This window comes from Strongylocentrotus purpuratus, unplaced genomic scaffold (genome assembly GCF_000002235.5).
Source record: "Strongylocentrotus purpuratus isolate Spur 01 unplaced genomic scaffold, Spur_5.0 spur5_scaffold_2, whole genome shotgun sequence".
Lineage (NCBI taxonomy): Eukaryota > Metazoa > Echinodermata > Echinoidea > Camarodonta > Strongylocentrotidae > Strongylocentrotus > Strongylocentrotus purpuratus.
This window is the reverse complement of record NW_022145605.1, coordinates 20,331,819-20,351,720: the sequence shown is the minus strand read 5'-3', so window position 1 is coordinate 20,351,720 and position 19,902 is coordinate 20,331,819. Positions and strand designations below refer to the sequence as shown.

At 37.3% G+C, this 19,902-nt stretch overlaps 1 protein-coding gene across 1 annotated transcript; it reads left to right on the top strand.

Annotated features, from left to right (window-relative positions):
* The first annotated feature begins 140 nt into the window (after nucleotides 1-140).
* Nucleotides 141-18,483, top strand: LOC100890380. The gene is given in 9 exon segments (XM_030991107.1): nucleotides 141-588; nucleotides 1,066-1,176; nucleotides 1,652-1,753; nucleotides 2,231-4,383; nucleotides 8,103-8,186; nucleotides 14,384-14,636; nucleotides 16,519-16,632; nucleotides 17,238-17,399; nucleotides 17,948-18,483. Coding segments are annotated over 9 exon segments (3,717 nt in total). The 5' UTR covers nucleotides 141-386.
* The last annotated feature ends 1,419 nt before the right edge of the window (nucleotides 18,484-19,902 follow it).

The following is a 19,902-nucleotide window of genomic DNA, read 5'->3' as shown; positions in this document are numbered from 1 at the left end:
ATTAAGTGTTTGTACACATAGCTTATGATGACAATAACAATAATAAAAATAATAATAAACCATTCTTATAAAGCTCATACTACTACTGATATTAAAAAATTATACTAAAAAGAAGAAGAATGATAATAACAACAGTGACTTTAATATATCAATACAAATTATAATGATAATGATAATAATAATACAAAAAGAAGATTTATTTAGCCAGGGTAGTTCATTTATTCATTATGTGAATGTTCTTGTTTTGACTGTATGATCTGCATCATAATGGAGCTTCTTTATAGTATTTTCATAGCACACTCATATTTTTGAAAATAAGAAAAGTATATATTGTTATTCCCAAATATTGTCCAATATGTATCTACCCAGCTCATCCATTTCCTACAATGTCTAACCTCCTCTCTCCCACCCCCTCCCCCCCAGAACCAGTTGAAGCAAGTTCAACCTTGAATACTACATCAGAAACAACAGAAACGCCAAGTTCATCTAGTGCCCGAAACCCGAGTGAAAATCATCCATCTAAAAAGAAATTTCACCAAAGTAGTTTAATGGATTTGTTCCTCAGCCAACGAAGAGGGTCAAACCAAGGTATGTCATGGTCAATCAGCAGAGATGTCAACCACTAAACAAGTACAATTTTATCGTATTTAGTACAATAAAAAAAAGTGAAGTACGATAATACGATATCGCCTCTTGAAAATACGACTTTTCATCTTTCAAAAAAATATATATATATATCAACCGCGGAATCCCATAGAAACATGTACAAGTAAACCCCTGCATGCCCAACAAAAACGTTGAACAGTTATGGTGCGATCAAACCTTTCTTGCTTTTTGTTTTTATTTCATTCAGTTCAGTGTAAATGCTCGAACCAATGTTCCCAATTTATTACCAAGGTACAGTAAATCAAATTGCACCAAAGGGTAGAAAGAGGACTGGCAGAAGGTTGAAAAGATCTAAGCAAGGTCCTAATCATTGCGATAATGTATTGAAATAATAAAAATAACAGAAATGGCATAACTGACTTCCTTTTATTTACATTTTTTTTTCAATTTTATTTTTAGGATGCAAACCAGATGCTCCTCATGTTTCACTTGACAATGACGAGGGTACAAGTGAAAGGCCCAATGCTGAAGAAGATGATAATGCTGTATCTACTCAACCAGATCATGAAGGTGAACAGAATTGAAAATCTTATTTTCTGTCCTGATAGTTGTATATATTATGTATAAATATATATTATGTATAAATATATATACATTGTTTTCTTTCTTTTATATATTTATATTTCCTCTTTTATATATTCAGCCATTTATCCTAATTTAATTACAAAATAAGTTCTTTCATTACTTTATATTCATCTATTAATGGCTAAGTGCAATATGCATTAAATTGGGAAACAAATTAAAATAAATCTAGCAAGTGTTTTGATTAATTGAGTGAGATATTCCACTCAAAATTGCCATATGTTTAGTTGCTCAGACAAAGATTGAGGAGGAGGGGGGGGGGGTTACTAGGGCAACTTTGGGATGACAGGAGAGAAAGGGAGAGAGAAAGAAACACTAGAAAACGGGGGGGGCAGTATCCCTAAAGAAATAGAAATACTGTGTAATTATTCATTGTAAATTCCACCTCTTTTTTAAACTGCAGAATATAAGCCTGGTAGTCCTGATACTCCATGTGTTTCACTGGATGACGATGACGATGAAGCTGAAGATGATAATGCTGTATCTACTCAACCAGATCATGAAGGTGAACAAAATTGAAAATCTTATTTTCTGTCCTGATAGTTGTATATATTATGTATAAATATATATTATGTATAAATATATATACATTGTTTTCTTTCTTTTATATATTTATATTTCCTCTTTTATATATTCAGCCATTTATCCTAATTTGATTACAAAATAAGTTCTTTCATTACTTAATATTCATCTATTAATGGCTAAGTGCAATATGCATTAAATTGGGAAACAAATCAAAATAAATCTAGCAAGTGTTTTGATTAATTGAGTGAGATATTCCACTCAAAATTGCCATATGTTTAGTTGCTCAGACAGAGATTGGGGAGGGGAGGGGGGGGGGGGGGGGGGGTTATACTAGGGCAACTTTGGGAGGACAGGAGAGAAAGAAACAGTAGAAAACGGGGGGGGGGCAGTATCCCTAAGGAAATAGAAATACTGTGTAAATATTTATTGTAAATTCCACCTCTTTTTTAAACTGCAGAATATAAGCCTGGTAGTCCTGATACTCCATGTGTTTCACTGGATGACGATGACGATGAAGCTGAAGATGATAATGCTGTATCTCATGAAGAAAGGTCAAACAATGAGGAATCTCATGTCAGGGATACAATTAATGTAGGACAGGTTCCTGTACCTACATCGGACAACAATGCTTTCAATCGCTTTCCAAACGATCCAAAACATTTTTCAGGAGTAAGCATAACACCCAACGTAGTTAGACAGATTCTAGAAATGGGACCTTGCCAGCCTAACTTTGATGCCAATGACGAATTTTCTTTTCCTCGGAAACATGGTAGAGGCTTTCGCCGAGAGTGGTACTTTAGACACTTAAAGGATGAAAAGAAGAAAGTCCCTCGAAAGTGGCTCATATATTCTCCCTCGAGAGACTCCTTGTTCTGTTTATCATGTTGGCTCTTTGCAGACAGACACAAGAAAAATTATGACCCAACATGGAGCAAAGTAAGTGGATCCGGCTTTTCGAATTGGAAAAAGGCAACTCTACGAATTGAACAGCATGAACAATCTTCACTTCACATGGAAGCAGAGGGTCAGCTGTCACTTACCCGACTGAGACTTGACAAAGGCAAAGCAGTTGATGCTGAGCAAGTGAGGGCACATGAATGTCAGGTGCAGAAAAATCGGAAAGTACTTTCTAGGCTAGTTGATGTTACACTATTTTTGGCCAAACAGAATTTAGCTTTCCGGGGACATCGTGAGAATATGAGATCTGCTGAAACAGAACGCAACGATGGCAACTTTTTAGAACTTGTGCGATTAATCAGCAAATATGACAGTGTATTAGCTGCTCATTTATCTGAGCAAAGAAGTCATTCAATGTACCTCAGTCCACGAATACAGAATGAGCTCATACAATGCCTGCGGAATTCAGTAGAAAGTGTCATAATGGAGGAAGTACATGAGGCGGGATGCTTTACCATCATAGCAGATTCTGCTATTGACATATCTCACACGGACTTACTTTCTGTAACCCTTCGTTACGTTACTTCTGACGGAGATGTTGTTGAGAGATTCATTTGCTTTCAAGAACTACCTTCTACAAAATCATCCGTTCTGTTTGAGCAAATAAACGAATTTGCAAAGAAGCGTAACATTTCACTCAAAGATTGTGTTGGACAAGCCTACGACGGGGCAGCAAACATGTCTGGTTCACTATCTGGCCTTCAGCAAAGAATAAAAGAAGTCAGTAACAATGCACTCTATGTGCACTGTTGTGCACATAACCTCAATCTTGTGATAAGTAATGCTGCATGTGTCTCTCCAGTTGCCAAGGATTTCTTTGGAATCCTTGAAAAACTGTATGTGTTTCTGACTAATAGCCATCCTCGTCTCGAGAAATTCAAGGAAGCCAAAAGAAAATTGTCAAAGGAGGTGCAAGACATCCAGTTAAAACGACTAGTTGACACACGCTGGTCTTGCAGAATTGAGTCTGTTCGTGCTGTCAAGGCAACATATCCAGCCATTCTTGACACATTAGAAGACATCGAAGAAAGTGAGGGCAAACCCACGGAGGCTGCAGAAGCAAGGGGTCTCATCAATGCTCTTAGCAAAGTAGATTTTCTTCTTCTGATGAATATGTGGGAGGAGCTGCTTTCAACTACGGATTCCCTGTCAAAATACCTCCAATCTTCAAAAATTGACTTGATCAGTGCTGGAGGTGTTATCACGGCAACATCAGAAGCAATTGGAAAAAATCGGACTGAGGAACACTTTGAGGAATTGTACCGTAAAGCAAGAGTAGAAGCAGAGAAACAAGAAATTGATCCAGATCTAACTACTGTACGACAAAGAAAACGGAAGGTTCTTTCAGGGGAACAAGCTGAAGATCAGCCGATTAATGATCCTGTTTCCAGATTTCGAGTAGAAGTCTTTTACAAGGTATATGACTCTGTTTTGCAGCAATTCAAAGACCGGTTTTCAGATTTCATGGAAACGGTCAGAGATTTTTCTGCGTTAATGCCAGAACATTTCAATGACCTCAATGCCGAAAGAAGAGTCAAGAAGCTGGCTGAGAAGTACAAAGATGTAGTCGACACGGAACAACTCATGGCTGAATACAGGACTTTCCGCCCTCTGGTTCAGAACACTGACGTGTTTGACAACAATGATATCTATGTGAAAACAATTAATGGATTGTTGAAGTTCCTAATCAAGAATTCCCTTGAGAGTGCATATCCAAATTTAACCAAACTGTACAGAATTATTGCTACATTGCCCATTTCCTCAGCTACTGCAGAGCGATCTTTTAGCAGAGTGAAAATAATCAAATCATATCTGCGTTCTACAATGAAGGAAGAAAGGTTGTCAGGTTTGGCAATTATTAGCATAGAGAAAGAAATTGCCTGTAGTGTAGACTATTCAGATGTAATTGATCACTTTGCTAGGATGCACCGGAGACGCATAGACTTTATTTAGGGTAGAACAGTATGAATGTGTTGAAATTCCATGTATATTCTGGCCATAACAGTGCAGGAGTTTTTCACCCAATCATGCACATATTTGGCTCAATTTGTGTGGAAAGATACTATTTTTTCAAAATTAGTTGCGATTTTTCATTTTCTTTCAGTTCACAACAATTCAATTCAAAGTACAAAATGCTGCTGAGTGGAGGTGCAATATACAAGGAATAACATATACCCATAAATCATTATTTTAGATTGTATTATAGCCTCTCATTTCCACCGGACAGTCTCTGCTTCGACTTTTTTTTAAATTTTGATCTCTTTTATATTATAGGGGAATTCCACCCGATATTAATTTGACTTTAATAAATAGAGTAGAATTAAACAAAACAATGAAAACAACATCAAAATCAGATAAGACATAAGAAAGTGACAGCATTTTAAGTCATGCAAAGTTGGAAACGGTGTCAAACATAAAATTGGCTCTATGCAAGAGTTAGTGGATGAGAAAATCACCTCACTTTCCCATTTTTACTCCTCATGGATTATGAAAAATCATTGTTGTATTTAATGTAATACAAGGGAAAGATTCTTTATTTACAAATATCATATCTATGGAAATTGACTTGGACAGGTAACAACCTGCCCCTTGCTCTAGCCATAGTTTTTGTCACAAACTACAAGGTAAATTTTATTGTACATGACAACCAACCTCAGTGTGTCAATCTTTTGCAAGCCTAATAATTGGAAATATCTTAAGAGAGTGTTATGTTGAAGCGATTACAATTCATGAAGCTGTGTGAAAGAATTGGGTTTGGACACTTGTGTACTGTAAGTGGATTTTTATGACTGTTAAATTTAGATTTGTTCTAATTATTTTTCTGTTGTACCAGAAACTTATTTACTGGATGCATATCATTATTTCATGTCCATGTAGGGATGCATATTTTGAGAAATGACAACCAAGTGTGTAAGTTTTTGTTATTGCTGCTGCAAAAAACCACTTCTTGAGCTGGAATGGTTATTGAGGGCCCTAAAGCACTACCCTCAAGTCCATTACAATGTCAACACTCGAAACAGAGTGTAAATTTAAGCCTGAGACACAGACTATACACTCAATGATTAACAACTGTTTTTAGTCGTTTTTACAAACTCTACTATCCCACTTTCTTTTGAATTTACAGATAAAACATACATAATCTTGGTCGATATTTGAGATATTTGTTGCATGTTAAAGGGACACACAACCTTTATAAGTCTCTTCCACTTACCATTAGTAAGAACTAGTTGGATTTCTATTCATTGGTTGATAAAGGTCAAACATTGGATTTCTAAGGACAACTTATTGAAACAATATACTACTTTTGAAGACTGCTTGAAGATGAGTTTCAAAAGATTAATAAATTGTATAGTATACAATTTTATTGATGATGTCTGCTGAAATTGCTATGTTCATTTCAGTAGTTAGTTGCTTGTAATCATATATGTGTTTTATTATAGCTACGAGTGCTTACTATTCATTTGACCTATTTATTAACTTTCTTGCCAGAAACCTCAAACCTCTTCCACTTACCATTAGTAAGAACTAGTTGGATTTCTATTCATTGGTTTATAAAGGTCAAACATTGGATTTCTAAGGACAACTTATTGAAACAATATACTACTTTTGAAGACTGCTTGAAGATGAGTTTCAAAAGATTTATGAATTGTATAGCATACAATTTTATTGATGCTGTGTGCTGAAATTGCTATGTTCATTTCAGTAGTTAGTTGCTTGTAATCATATATGTGTTTTATTATAGCTACGAGTGCTTACTATTCATTTGACCTATTTATTAACTTTCTTGCCAGAAACCTCAAACCTCTTCCACTTACCATTAGTAAGAACTAGTTGGATTTCTATTCATTGGTTTATAAAGGTCAAACATTGGATTTCTAAGGACAACTTATTGAAACAATATACTACTTTTGAAGACTGCTTGAAGATGAGTTTCAAAAGATTTATGAATTGTATAGCATACAATTTTATTGATGCTGTGTGCTGAAATTGCTATGTTCATTTCAGTAGTTAGTTGCTTGTAATCATATATGTGTTTTATTATAGCTACGAGTGCTTACTATTCATTTGACCTATTTATTAACTTTCTTGCCAGAAACCTCAAACCTCTTCCACTTACCATTAGTAAGAACTAGTTGGATTTCTATTCATTGGTTGATAAAGGTCAAACATTGGATTTCTAAGGACAACTTATTGAAACAATCTACAACTTTTGAAGACTGCTTGAAGATGAGTTTCAAAAGATTAATAAATTGTATAGTATACAATTTTATTGATGATGTCTGCTGAAACTGCTTTGTTCATTTCAGTAATTAGTTGCTTGTAATCATATATGTGTTTTATTATAGCTACGAGTGCTTACTATTCATTTGACCTATTTATTAACTTTCTTGCCAGAAACCTCAAACCTCTTCCACTTACCATTAGTAAGAACTAGTTGGATTTCTATTCATTGGTTTATAAAGGTCAAACATTGGATTTCTAAGGACAACTTATTGAAACAATATACTACTTTTGAAGACTGCTTGAAGATGAGTTTCAAAAGATTTATGAATTGTATAGTATACAATTTTATTGATGCTGTGTGCTGAAATTGCTATGTTCATTTCAGTAATTAGTTGCTTGTAATCATATATGTGTTTTATTATAGCTACGAGTGCTTACTATTCATTTGACCTATTTATTAACTTTCTTGCCAGAAACCTCAAACCTCTTCCACTTACCATTAGTAAGAACTAGTTGGATTTCTATGCATTGGTTTATAAAGGTCAAACATTGGATTTCTAAGGACAACTTATTGAAACAATATACTACTTTTGAAGACTGGTTGAAGATGAGTTTCAAAAGATTAATAAATTGTATAGTATACAATTTTATTGATGATGTCTGCTGAAACTGCTTTGTTCATTTAACAAGTATCCTGTAATCAAGTTTCAGAGTGCTTTCTGTTTGTTTGTTTTGATCTGCTATTAACCTCCTTGCCAAAATCCTCAAATTTCCCTAGCTTTTCTTGTATCGTCTGACCTACAGCCAGTTATCATTTCTTCAGATATACAATTCTTCAACATTCCTCTGCTTATTTCCACCTTTTCTACCTTATGTACCCTATCTCTCTGTACCCTATCTTTCTCCAATGTCATTTTCCTCAACCTTCTGACATTCCTCCCAGTGAGTGATTTCTCTTATATCTAGTGATATATCATTTTACTGTTTCATTTTTTTCTTACTTTTAATTACTACATTTATTTTCAATGATTGAATAGATGCTTATTCTGAATATTTTTTTAAAGTTTTAATTGTGCATGTGGAAATGAAACAAATGCAAATCAATACAATTCCATTCATTGTCAAATACACTTGATTACATTTCCAAATATGCAGAATTGGGAACATAATATGTCAAAGCTTCTTCAAAGAGGAATAATAGAAGTACGTTAATAGAAGCATTGTCATTACCAGTGATAAGTTAACCACTGATTTTGTCGAAATTCAATACATTTAACATTTAAAAAAAAAGATAATTCCTTCTTTTAAATCAAAATAGACCAAAGATATAGAAACACCCGATTGCAAATACTAATATCAACAAAATCTCTACTGTGTTATTGGGACGCCCCCTATTACCCCTTCACCCATTTCCAGTTTTCCACAGCCACACATCATCCCCCCCCCCCCCCCTTGCTCGTCCAAATCGCTTGCCCCCCCTGACGAGCTATGCCAGGTACGCCACTGGAAGAAGAAGAGAAAGAAGAAAATGAAGGGAAAGAAGATGAGGAAGAAAAAAGAGGGGGAGAAGATTCATTTCAGCGACATTAGTGGTTATTTCCTCTTTGATCGAGGGATATACATGCACGTTACATACTTCGTGGTAAAAAGGAAGTAAGAGACGAAAAAGAAGAGAGTATGGCCCTAAATTATAATTAATCTCGGTACTGATGATAATTTTTTTGGCCATGTGGATGCTATGTAATGCTACAAAGAGTAAAGCAACATTTAACATATATTAACAATAATACATCAAATAGTACCACAGTGTTGTTTACCGTTGTTAAGAAATGTTTTGCTTGTACCTATTAGATCTTGCTGGTTCTAAGATTTTCTTCTGAATTGTTTTAAATTACAAGATCGAGCATGTGATCTTGATATACTGGATGCTAGCCGGAAATTTCTTTACAGCAATTGGAACTTCTCCCAGGAAGCCTAAAATTACAAAAAAAAAAAAAAAAAATCAAATAGCCTTGTAGAGACGACGAAAAGATAAGAATATTAATACACTGTCGCTAACCGTGAGAATATAAACTTCTCTCCCTCTCTGATAAATCACCCGAACAATGGAATTAACCAAATGGAATCACCCATAGAATGAACTATCATGATTCCTGAAAGGATCACCTCCCCAGGAGGTCTTATTACAAGATCGAACACGCGATCTTTAATAATCTAATGGCGGCAAGCCGTCGAATTCTTTTCAGCAATTAAAACCTCTCCCAGGAGGCCTAAAATAAAATAATAAATACAAGCATTCAAATAGCATTTTAGAGACGATGAAAAGATAAGAATATTAATAAACTATCCCCCTCTAACCCTTACCGAATAATGAAATGAACTGGGTGGAATCACCCATAAAATGAACTATCATGATTACTGAAAGGATCACCTCCCCCAGGAGGTCTTATTACAAGATCGAACACGCGATCTTTAATAATCTAATGGCGGCAAGCCGTCAAATTCTTTTCAGCAATTAAAACCTCTCCCAGGAGGCCTAAAATAAAATAATAAATACAAGAATTCAAATAGCATTTTAGAGACGATGGAAAGATAAGAATATTAATACACTGTCTTTAACCGTGAGAATATTCACTTATATCCCCTTCTAACCCTTACCGAATAATAAAATGAACTGGGTGGAATCACCGTAAAACAAAATATTATGATTTCTGAAAGGATTATTTTTCCCGGGCAGCCTAACCTTTAAAAAAACAAAATTCAAGTAGCCTTTTAGGGACGATTTAAAAATAATTACTAGAAATAAATTCGACATTCAAACGAATTAGGTAATACGTATCCTCATGTTTTACATAATGAGCAATCATTTTCACGATTTCATATCATCTTATAAAATGCTACTTCCATTTGATACATAATCTCTCTATTATGTCAATTAGTTTCAACTGTGTAGCATAGGTCATTATGGAGCTATGGAAGATAGATCGAGACAATATGACCATTGACCCTGTAAAATATTCAGTAACACTATTGACCCAAATTGACATAATGAAGAATGCATTTTCACAATTTCAGTTCAGTAAAGTTCAGTTTATTAAAAAACACATTAAATAGCAATAATGAGAACAAACATGATCCAAATTGAGACTCCCAAAAGCTATGCTTGCGAGTGGGCCCCTGGGAAGGATGGACTTCTCAATCCCGGCGGATTGGCAAAGAGACCAACGTGTTTCAAGGATCTGCGCAATTCAAAACATGATGGATAGTAGGATACGAAAATGAATACTATACAGTCTCACGCGCGCAGAGCCCCCGAAACAAGCAGGTCCCAGAGTCCGCTAACCGAGATCAAGAAGTTCATTTACAACAACATAAAACATATAATGTACTAAACAGATTACAAGGAATTGGCAAGGTTATGTAACTTCGACAAAATATTTACAAGGAAAAAGGCATGATATGAAAAACATGATTAAAAAAACACATCATAAAACAAAACATGATATTAAACAATAACTGATTACAAGGTAATATAACTTTAATACATATTTAGAAGGAAAAAAAGCTGAACCACTGACAACATCATGAACCCCCGTAACCCCACCCCCAGCCGTAAGCGGCATATCGTGCTGTACGCATCAAATTAACACACACAAACACACACACACACGCGCGCGCGCACGCACACACACGCACACACACACACACACACCCACACCCGCACACACACACGCGCACGCACCCAGGCTGACTGGCTACTCCTTGCTATTATATAGTACAGTCAGTAATAGCGGCAATCTATTACAATCTATCTTAGAGATATGATTTACACAAAAGTCTGAATGTAGTAAGCGTGGTACTGTCTGCGGGTATTAAACTGGTTCATATCTTTAATCCATATGATTCGAAAGGAGTTCAGTGCAACATTTGTCCTTACATGAGGTTGATGCACAAGGTTACTTTGACGTGTATTGTAGCTATGTATCTGGGAGTTACAGGAAAATAGGTCTTTTAACAGGCAAGCCTGAGGACAAAACTTAAAGGTAAAGACCAGTATTGGCAACGCCCCAATTTCAAAAAATGAAATGGAAGCTCTCATTACCAATCATGTGAAAGAATATGTTTTGACTAATACATGATGATAAAAAATTTGCCGGGAAACCGCCTACTAATTCATATATTTGGTAAATTTATTTCTCTCATGGTCTGGTGAGAGAGATAGGGTAGTCCCATATACATCTTTCTGTGTATAGTGCTTGTAACTTTACGAAGAATGAGCCAAATTTCTTATCATTTTGATGATTCCAGAACCTTGCAGATGCTAGATGCTAGATGATCGACCTTTTCTGATCGATTCCACAACGTTTCTTTCACAATGCAATCGCATGACCATTACTGGTCTTTACCTTTAAGTTTAAACACAAAATTCGTACTACTGAATGACACAAGCTCATCAAAAGGCAGCAATTTCATCTCAAGGAATAATGGCTTACTAGGCTTTCTGATGCAAGAGTTGGTAACAAGCGGAATAACTTTCTTTTGCAATGTTTTAAGTTTATCAATATACGTCTTAAAAGTGTTACCCCATGCAATATGTAAGGTAAGAGAGAAAAATACTGTTGTATAAAGTAAACAAAAAATTCTTAGCTAGGATAAATCTTAACCTACATATGACACCAATACTTGTGCATATAGAATCCAAAAGGGGTTTTCAAGACAAGAACTCATCTGTAATATCACCGAGGAAAACAGAAACTCATCAATAAAAATTACGCAGAAACTCAATAAACAGGGTATTTTTTTAGATTAGTTTCCGATTTGGTATTGTTGTCTTCTTTTAATACTTATTTTTTATATATAACTTTGAACAAAAATATTTTGAGGAAATATTTACAACGTGTTTGACTCAAATTGGCAAATATATTAAATTTTCTAAATCATTATGTTCATTCTTGATCAGTTACCATTGTAATAGCCTGAGTGGTCACATCCACTACAAACTTTAGGGCCAATGAGAACGTTCTGATAGGGAAGGGTCCTAAACAAACAGACAAAATTTCATTTAAGATTGTGTCTCAGGAGGGTGGTGCTTTTCAGTTTTGGGCCCATGGACTAATACTGCTAATATGTGGGAATTGCCATATACAGTATGTACAGTGTGTTTTCCACTAAAATGCGCATCCTGTAAAAAGACATAATTTCATTTGGAATAACAAAAAGACTTATTCATCACAATATCTGATCATTTCTATTCTGTGTGTGGCGTATATATTACTTCTTTAAAAAAGACAAATTGTTGAAATGGATAGCTTTATGGTGTGTACACAACTTTGGAATATAGTTTTTATAATCCCATATTATAGTAATGACTGTTATGAGAGACATAGTAAGCAAACTACCGTTGGTGAAGGTGATGGGACAAACTATCACTTCCGAGGCGATCTGGATGTAGCTATCTTTCCGAAGCGAAGCTGAGGAAAGATAGCGTATACATTCAGATCGCCGAGGAAGTGACAGTTTGCCATCGCCTGAAACCAAAAGGTGATTATTTGCTTTATATTCCACATCGGAAACATTTCACCTTTTCCGTCATTTTAGAGCAACAAGTCATCAATTAACAGCTATCAAACGGTGTACGATACGTACAGTGCATGTAGTATGGTGGTGTGACCATATTGTTCGCGCAGGGCCAAAGTTCGCGTACTAACACTAAAAGCGCTTAAAGATGACAGCAATACGCAGCGTATACAATTAAAGTGCGTTGCACTGTGTAGATAGGACTTCTATCTTCAGTGAAAGTGCGTTGCACTGTGTAGATAGTAGCCTATCTACACAGTGTAACACACTTTTTGCTTCTCCCAGCAATGATGGGCGAACTATCTTTCATCACGTGATTTACTTTCGACCAATCGTAGAGCAAGATTCTTAGTATGTGGAATATAATTGTTTTATACGCTCAAGGGGAGATGACATGATCGTGCTATCGCCCCGAGCCGTTCCGAGGGGTGACATCACGATCATGTAACCTCCCTGAGAGCATATAAAAACAACTATGCCTCGAATAGTAAAGCAGTCATATACCGAAAAGGGTCATAGAATACATGTGCGACTAACCAATCATGGTAATCAAGTTTGTGTACGCTACCGAGACCTGTATATTAAACAGGTTCATTACTTCAGACTAAAAATAAAAATTATAATAATGAAAAGGTCTAGTTCAGATAAAACCTGTTTGGTCCAAAAATAAATATCATGGTTTTAGACCTTTTTTCAAATTTTGAGCCCAAAATTACATTTTATTCTCTAGTATTTTTTTCAAATTCTATTTTAGCATGGATGCCCTGCATTGCCCTCCAAATACCTTGGGATCTTATTCTAAAGCCCTTGTTTATGTTTGCCAGTCTACTACTATGGGAGGGAACTATTAGAAGTTCCAGGATGTATCTGACCAATCAGAAGTGACTTCCAATGTCGCCACTCTTGGTAAATAGATAAGCTCTGGGATGTATAACACCCCGATCACCAATTACCCTAGCTAATCAAACCTGTGAAGGCAAAGATTATAGCGAATTCAACACGATACGTTAACTGTTAATTTTGCACTCAGTTGACGCCACCTCAAATGGCGTCTAAAATACCATGGCCGGTATCTGCACGCAGTCTGACTCGACTGCGTCCTATAGGCTACGCGACGCATTTTATGTTATATGGGCATAAATGAAGCGAGTTAGTCCGCTAAATGTACCGAACACCAAGCGTTAAAACGTGTCACATTTCAGAAATTAAAATGAAAAAGGAAAATCAATATCATTAAGCAATTAATTTTTCATGTTCGTTTCACGACTCAACGAGTGAAAATCTTACTTCCCTGGATGGATGGTTAACGTTAATCATTATGATTTCATGTGGAAAAACTCTCTCTTTTGTTTTCCAGAAAAACGTTTTAAGCTATATAATTTTTTTCTCTCGCATATTTTCATTACACATTATTTGAGAATTGTCCTTTATTCTACACCAAGCATGCGACTACAACTCTAATGCAAACATCTTTTTCTGTTTATTCTTCCACACATTAATTGTATTTCTAACGGATTTTAGAGATTATTTCATACAAAAGAACAATTAAATTTTATAATTCGCGTTCAGACCACCTTTTAGGTCATCTTTTTATGAATGATTACAATCTTCAAAGTCTTCTAATACTATTCGAAGGTGGATCTTTGATCAACATGTGTTGGGACAAATGCCTATAACTTACTGGCAACTTATCGTATGGTTGGAAGGCATGTTTCACCAGAAAACAATTATATACCAGATTTGAAGAGTACCTTCACCACAGTGCCTTAATCAAGAAAAAAATATCGAGGGTACGTTAATGACTTTCTTTCTAAAACTTGTTTCTAAACTTTTCAACTACAAAATCATGTAGGAATCCGTTGCTGAAATCACCCGTTCCTTCTCAACTCTCGAACTCGTCGCGAAGAATCCATCAATGATGGCGAATATTCACATTCCTGACTCTCTCGAGACCGAGTTTGAGCTGAGAGAACCTGAAAAGACACGACGTCGAAGGGAACTCGACTCGCCATCGACTCTCCCAACATCGGTCCCATCATCTAGTGCCGAGCAGCCAAGCCTGGGCCAGAACCCATTCGGACCATACTCATGGCCTATGTATTCTGGTATGAAGACCAGGTCACAGTTTCTTTAAAATTTATTATTAATAACAGATGCTAAGATTCTATGACAAATTTACTCTCAGCAAATCATATGCGTTAGTATTTATTGATAACAAGTCTTAAGAAACAGGGACCAGACGTTTATTAATTCCTCTAATGTCCATCGCAAACGAAGGCTCGCCTATGTAGTGGCGGATCCAGGGGGGGGGGTTAGGGGGACCGGGCCCCCTGAAAAAAAGTATAAAAAACACGTTAATTTAACCTTTATGGGGAGATGCCCCCCCCCCCCCACTGGCGCTCAAGGGGGGGGGGTGCACATTTTCAAATTTTCGAGGGCAAAAACAAAAATGTGCTCACTACCCCCCTCCCCCACTGAGCGCATTTTCGGCCGGCGCGATTTGAACATTTTCGGGAGCAAACAGTAAAAAATTGGGCCCCCACCCCTAAGGAATCCTGGATCTGCGCCTGCACCTGTTAAGAGAATTAGTTCGTGCGCCAAGAAATCAAATGTTCACGTTTCATTAACCTTTCGATTGAGGATACTATCCCCAGGCATGCTAAAAAGAACTAGACCCCGCAAGTCGCTCGCGTATTCATCAGCAAATAATGTATTTTCTGCAGTGGGTATTGGATGCCTTGTAGGCCTTGAGGCGCCTACAAAACCAGCATGCAATAATCAAGAAATCGGCCTCAAACTGTCAAAAATCTAATCGGGAAACCACTGCACTAGACAGGGCAGTACCGGTTTACCTTTACGTCACGAAAGTAGAAATACAGTTGAAGCTAACGGATGCGTTTACTAAACGAAAAGAGAAACATAAGAAAGCCTTAATAACCAAAGACGAACATCCAGAGCCATAGGTCATGTTTGTTGGCCACGTTAGTCCAAGCATTCAAAGTCAGAACAAAGGAGATATCAATATTCGAAAACTAAAGGTAACTAAAAAATCTATGAATTAACTTGAAGAAATAAGAAATTTATCAATGGGACGTATGGCGGAGGTCATTATCATCAAGGTTGAGAATAATCTTCAGAAAGAGCTTTTTTACTTGAAATATAATGTTAAGGTATGGTCACAACACCAACAAGTAGCCTGCTCGGCGCTCGGCGGCCGGGCGGCGAGTTTCTAGCCAATTTCGCCCGGGCACCGCTTTTTTTAAGGGCATCGCTCGGTCGCTGCTGAAGTTTTAGCGCTGAGTAAAAATTCGGGCGGCGCCTGCTCAATTCAACTCGCCGCCCAAAATACGCTCCGCCCTGGCACCGACCTAATCGAGCGTTCGCCGTCGAGCGATTTAGGTCAAGAATTCAAGCCGCAAACTAGGTCAAAGGCTGCTGAGCGGTCGCCGCCCGGTCACTGCTGGGAGATCAGTCGGTCACTGGGCGGCGAGTTCAAAATCGGTGGGCAGCCTTTGACCTATCGATTTCAATTTTTGCCCTTAATCGCTCGACGGCGAACGCTCGATTTGGCCGGTGCCCAGGCGGCGACCGCCGTGGCACCGAACGTATTTTGGTGCCCCGCCGATCACCAGCTGGCCGCCGAGCAATTTCTTTAAAATCAGCCGGTGGGAGACCGCTCGGGAATCAGTGGGTCATCAGTCGGTCACTGTCGGGACGCCGCCCAGAGAAGCTCCCCGATTTCGCCAAGTTTTTACCTAAAATCGTCCGGCGACCGACGGCAAATCGACAGAGCACCGCCCAGGCATCGCTGGGGCTCTACAGCCTGCTCGACTTCTCCAAAAATCGTTAGGCGATGCCTAAATTCCAGAGGCGCCCGAGCAGGCTACAGATCGGTCGGTCGCCGCTCTGAGTTGTGACCATAGCTTTATGCAGGCAGAAGTATTTAAGCCTCGCAGATATGAAATATGTATTCTGTTTCTTCTTTAGGTCAATGTTTCTTGTGTCCCGCTGGTGTTCCTGGAGAAAGAGGTCCTGCAGGACCACAGGGGACTGCCGGAAGGGACGGGAGAGACGGACGGGATGCACCGACAAGTCCACAAGGTAGACCTATAACAAAACAAATCTGACACGATATGGCACAACATGCAGAGATTGTAGAACATTTATAACCGAAGAATGCAGAGCTAGCGAAATAACATTCAGGTTGTTGGAAAACACTTTGAATATCGTAACTCCTATAAGTTGTCTTTGGAAATTTACACAATAAAGAGATACTATAAGCCTATATCGAAAAATACAATAATGGAGACGGATAGGCGGAGGTAACTTGATGATGTAATAACAGCCGCCGCTTAAAAAAAGTAAAAGTGCAAATTAGTCATTGATTAGTCAAAAATCATAAGCCGGGCAAATTACATAAAAAATATGTTTGTAGATTTTTTGGCTTTATTTGATTAACCACGTTGGATAATATCCGTTATCAAATGAAATATAAATTCCTAAACGTTTAACATTTTAGCTGATGAAACACCCTTCACACAACGACCAAGCACACACAACTAAATCCAGTTGTTTTTTATAACCTCGATCAAATTTACCACATATGATGGCATTATACTACGAATACAGATGCCCAAACGTATGGAATACAGTTGAATTTTGTATTTATGGATTCCGTTCAAACTTCCGAATGTTTAAAATTTTAGCTCAAGAAACACCCGCTTCACCGAGCGACGAAAGAAACCCAACTGAATCCCCCGGTGATGCGGTAGTGCCTGCAGTAGGTAACATGACAGGTCTACCTGGTGTCATCTACATTCGCTGGGGTAACGATGTATGTCCCGAAGATGCAGAAGTCATCTATTCAGGTTGGTACAGACATGCAATATCACATGGGGGGAAACTGTGCACATGGTTTTTCCATGATTGCAAGGACTTTCCGAAAATTAACCAATTGAAAGTCAATTTCAATAGTCTTGTTCATAACATATGGAAATGTGCGAATACTTCAAAGTTTTTCAAACACTATTTCTATAGGGTAAACAATAGGGATTGCATTATCTTTGTGTTCATTATCAAAAGTCTTTGCAATCTTGTTTAATTGTTAATGTAATCTGCAATCAATCTTATTTTGTTTTGTCATCGCGACGAACAAAATACATGGCTTATATAGCCTCACTGGCGGAAACTTAGGTGCACAACAATAGGTGGGGATTAAGTGAATGAACAAAATATGCAAAGTTCTTTGTGATGCTTGACTCTTCTTTATACAGTATATGCAAGATTAAAACAACATATTAAAAGGATGCCTGGTAAAAAAAATATTCCTAGAACGTTCTCCGGAGTTGCCTACATTGGTCGTCATTGGTCCTACGTCATTCTTAATTTAGATTTTGATGAATTTGAACTTCATTAGTGGGTTTATCTTTGTTTGTGTTACATTGCTTTGTGATTTATTCAGGTTCTATCGGAGGTGCACACTACACTCATGCTGGTAGCGGCTCAAATCATCTCTGCATGCCGGACGAGCCTATCTATGACGAAGTAGAAACTTCCCTACATACTGACCGAGCCCTACTATACTCCTCTGAATACCAAGTCAGTACAGGTCCTTCACGCATACGACCTATGCATGACCACACTCCGACCTGTGCAGTCTGCAGGGCGCCCTCCGGCCGCTCCAGCAAACTTATGATTCCTGCCCGAAACGTATGTCCTTCTCAAGAGTGGCGTTTAGAGTACGCTGGTTATCTTATGGCAGAGAAATACACAAACAAGAGAACGGAATTTATTTGTGTGGACCGAGAGATGGTTCCTAAAGCGGGGACCTGGGGGAATCAGAATGGTGTGCTGTTGTTCATGACAGAAGTCCGGTGTCAGGCGGGTGGGGGCTTGGATTGTCGACCCTATATCAGTGGTCAAGAAATAACTTGTGCTGTCTGTACAATCTGAAGGACTACTAATAAATACTATTTCATTTCGTATAGTTTGACACCGTTGTCGAAACACAGCAGCAACGTTAATAGTGGGTACGTGTTTAATAGATTCCATCACTCCCTTTCTAAAGAAACTACAATGGTTGCCCGTAGAAAAACGTGTTGCATTCAAGATTCCTATCATGTGTTTTAGAGCACAGAATCTTGCTCCATCTTATATATCAGATCTAATTCTAGAGCAAAATCCAATACGTACACGTCAAGCATCACCACAACACCTCCTTGCAGTACACCACTACACCCTGTTAATATGCATACCTATGGAGACTGATCCTTTGTGGTTTCGGCTCCAGCTCTGTGGAATTCTCTGCCATTTTCTTACAGTAGTGTACAAATTCTTGTTTGATGTGTCGGTGTGCATGTAGTGGTGTTTTATGTTGATTTAGATTGTAAAGCGTAATCTTTTAATGTAAAACGCATAGAGAATTGAGCGTTAATTATTATGTGCTATATAAATCGAAAGTTGTTTTTATTATATTGACAGTTCTTGTCATGCTTTTAGAACATCTTAATTTCATACACACAGCAGTGATAAAATGTACACATAAGTTCCATACACATACCAGTGATACAATGTACACCTTAGTTTCATGCACACAACTGTGATAAAGTGTCTGATAAAACTAGGCCTAGTTTGTCGATGGTTCTCTATATATTGTAAATGTGTATTGAGTTTTAGGGTAGATTTTCTTTTTCTTCAGGAAAGAATAATTCTTTTGTTACTCCGAATTATCAAACAAGAGTTAGTATTCATTTTTAAAGAAGTGTGATACGAAACCTGTTGATTGCTCAATGTATTTGTCAATATAAGAATTTACTTTAATTTAACTATATCAAATTAACATTGACTTCATAATTCCAAAGGTGTTGTGCTTAATGTTGTCTATAATGCTAACAAAACACGATTGTGAGAAAACACGTTCGACGGAAACTTGATTTCATCAATCTTGCCCGTTAAAAAACGTGTTGCATTCAAGGTTCCTATCATGTGTTTTAAAGCATAATTATGGAGATTTTTCAAAAAAGGTGTTTCATACTCAATTCATATTAGGCATTTCCATCTATGCGTGGTCATGCTAAAATAAATACGAAGGAGAAATCTTTAAACCTTGATTACCTGTTTTTTATTCTACAGAGTTACTTGAGATTGATCTAGATGGTTTATTTTTACAAAACTCACTGGCCTCTTTTTATTATACAAATTGATCAATATACCGACAAAATCAAACGCAGCTTGAAATAAAGCAATCAGGAACCCCTTTATTGTCTAGGCATTACAATCTCGCAATGACTTTCAAGAAATATATAGATTCAATGGCAATCTCAGTTGTTCTACCCTATTGTACTGCCTTCAGAAATCAAATTCAGATTACGT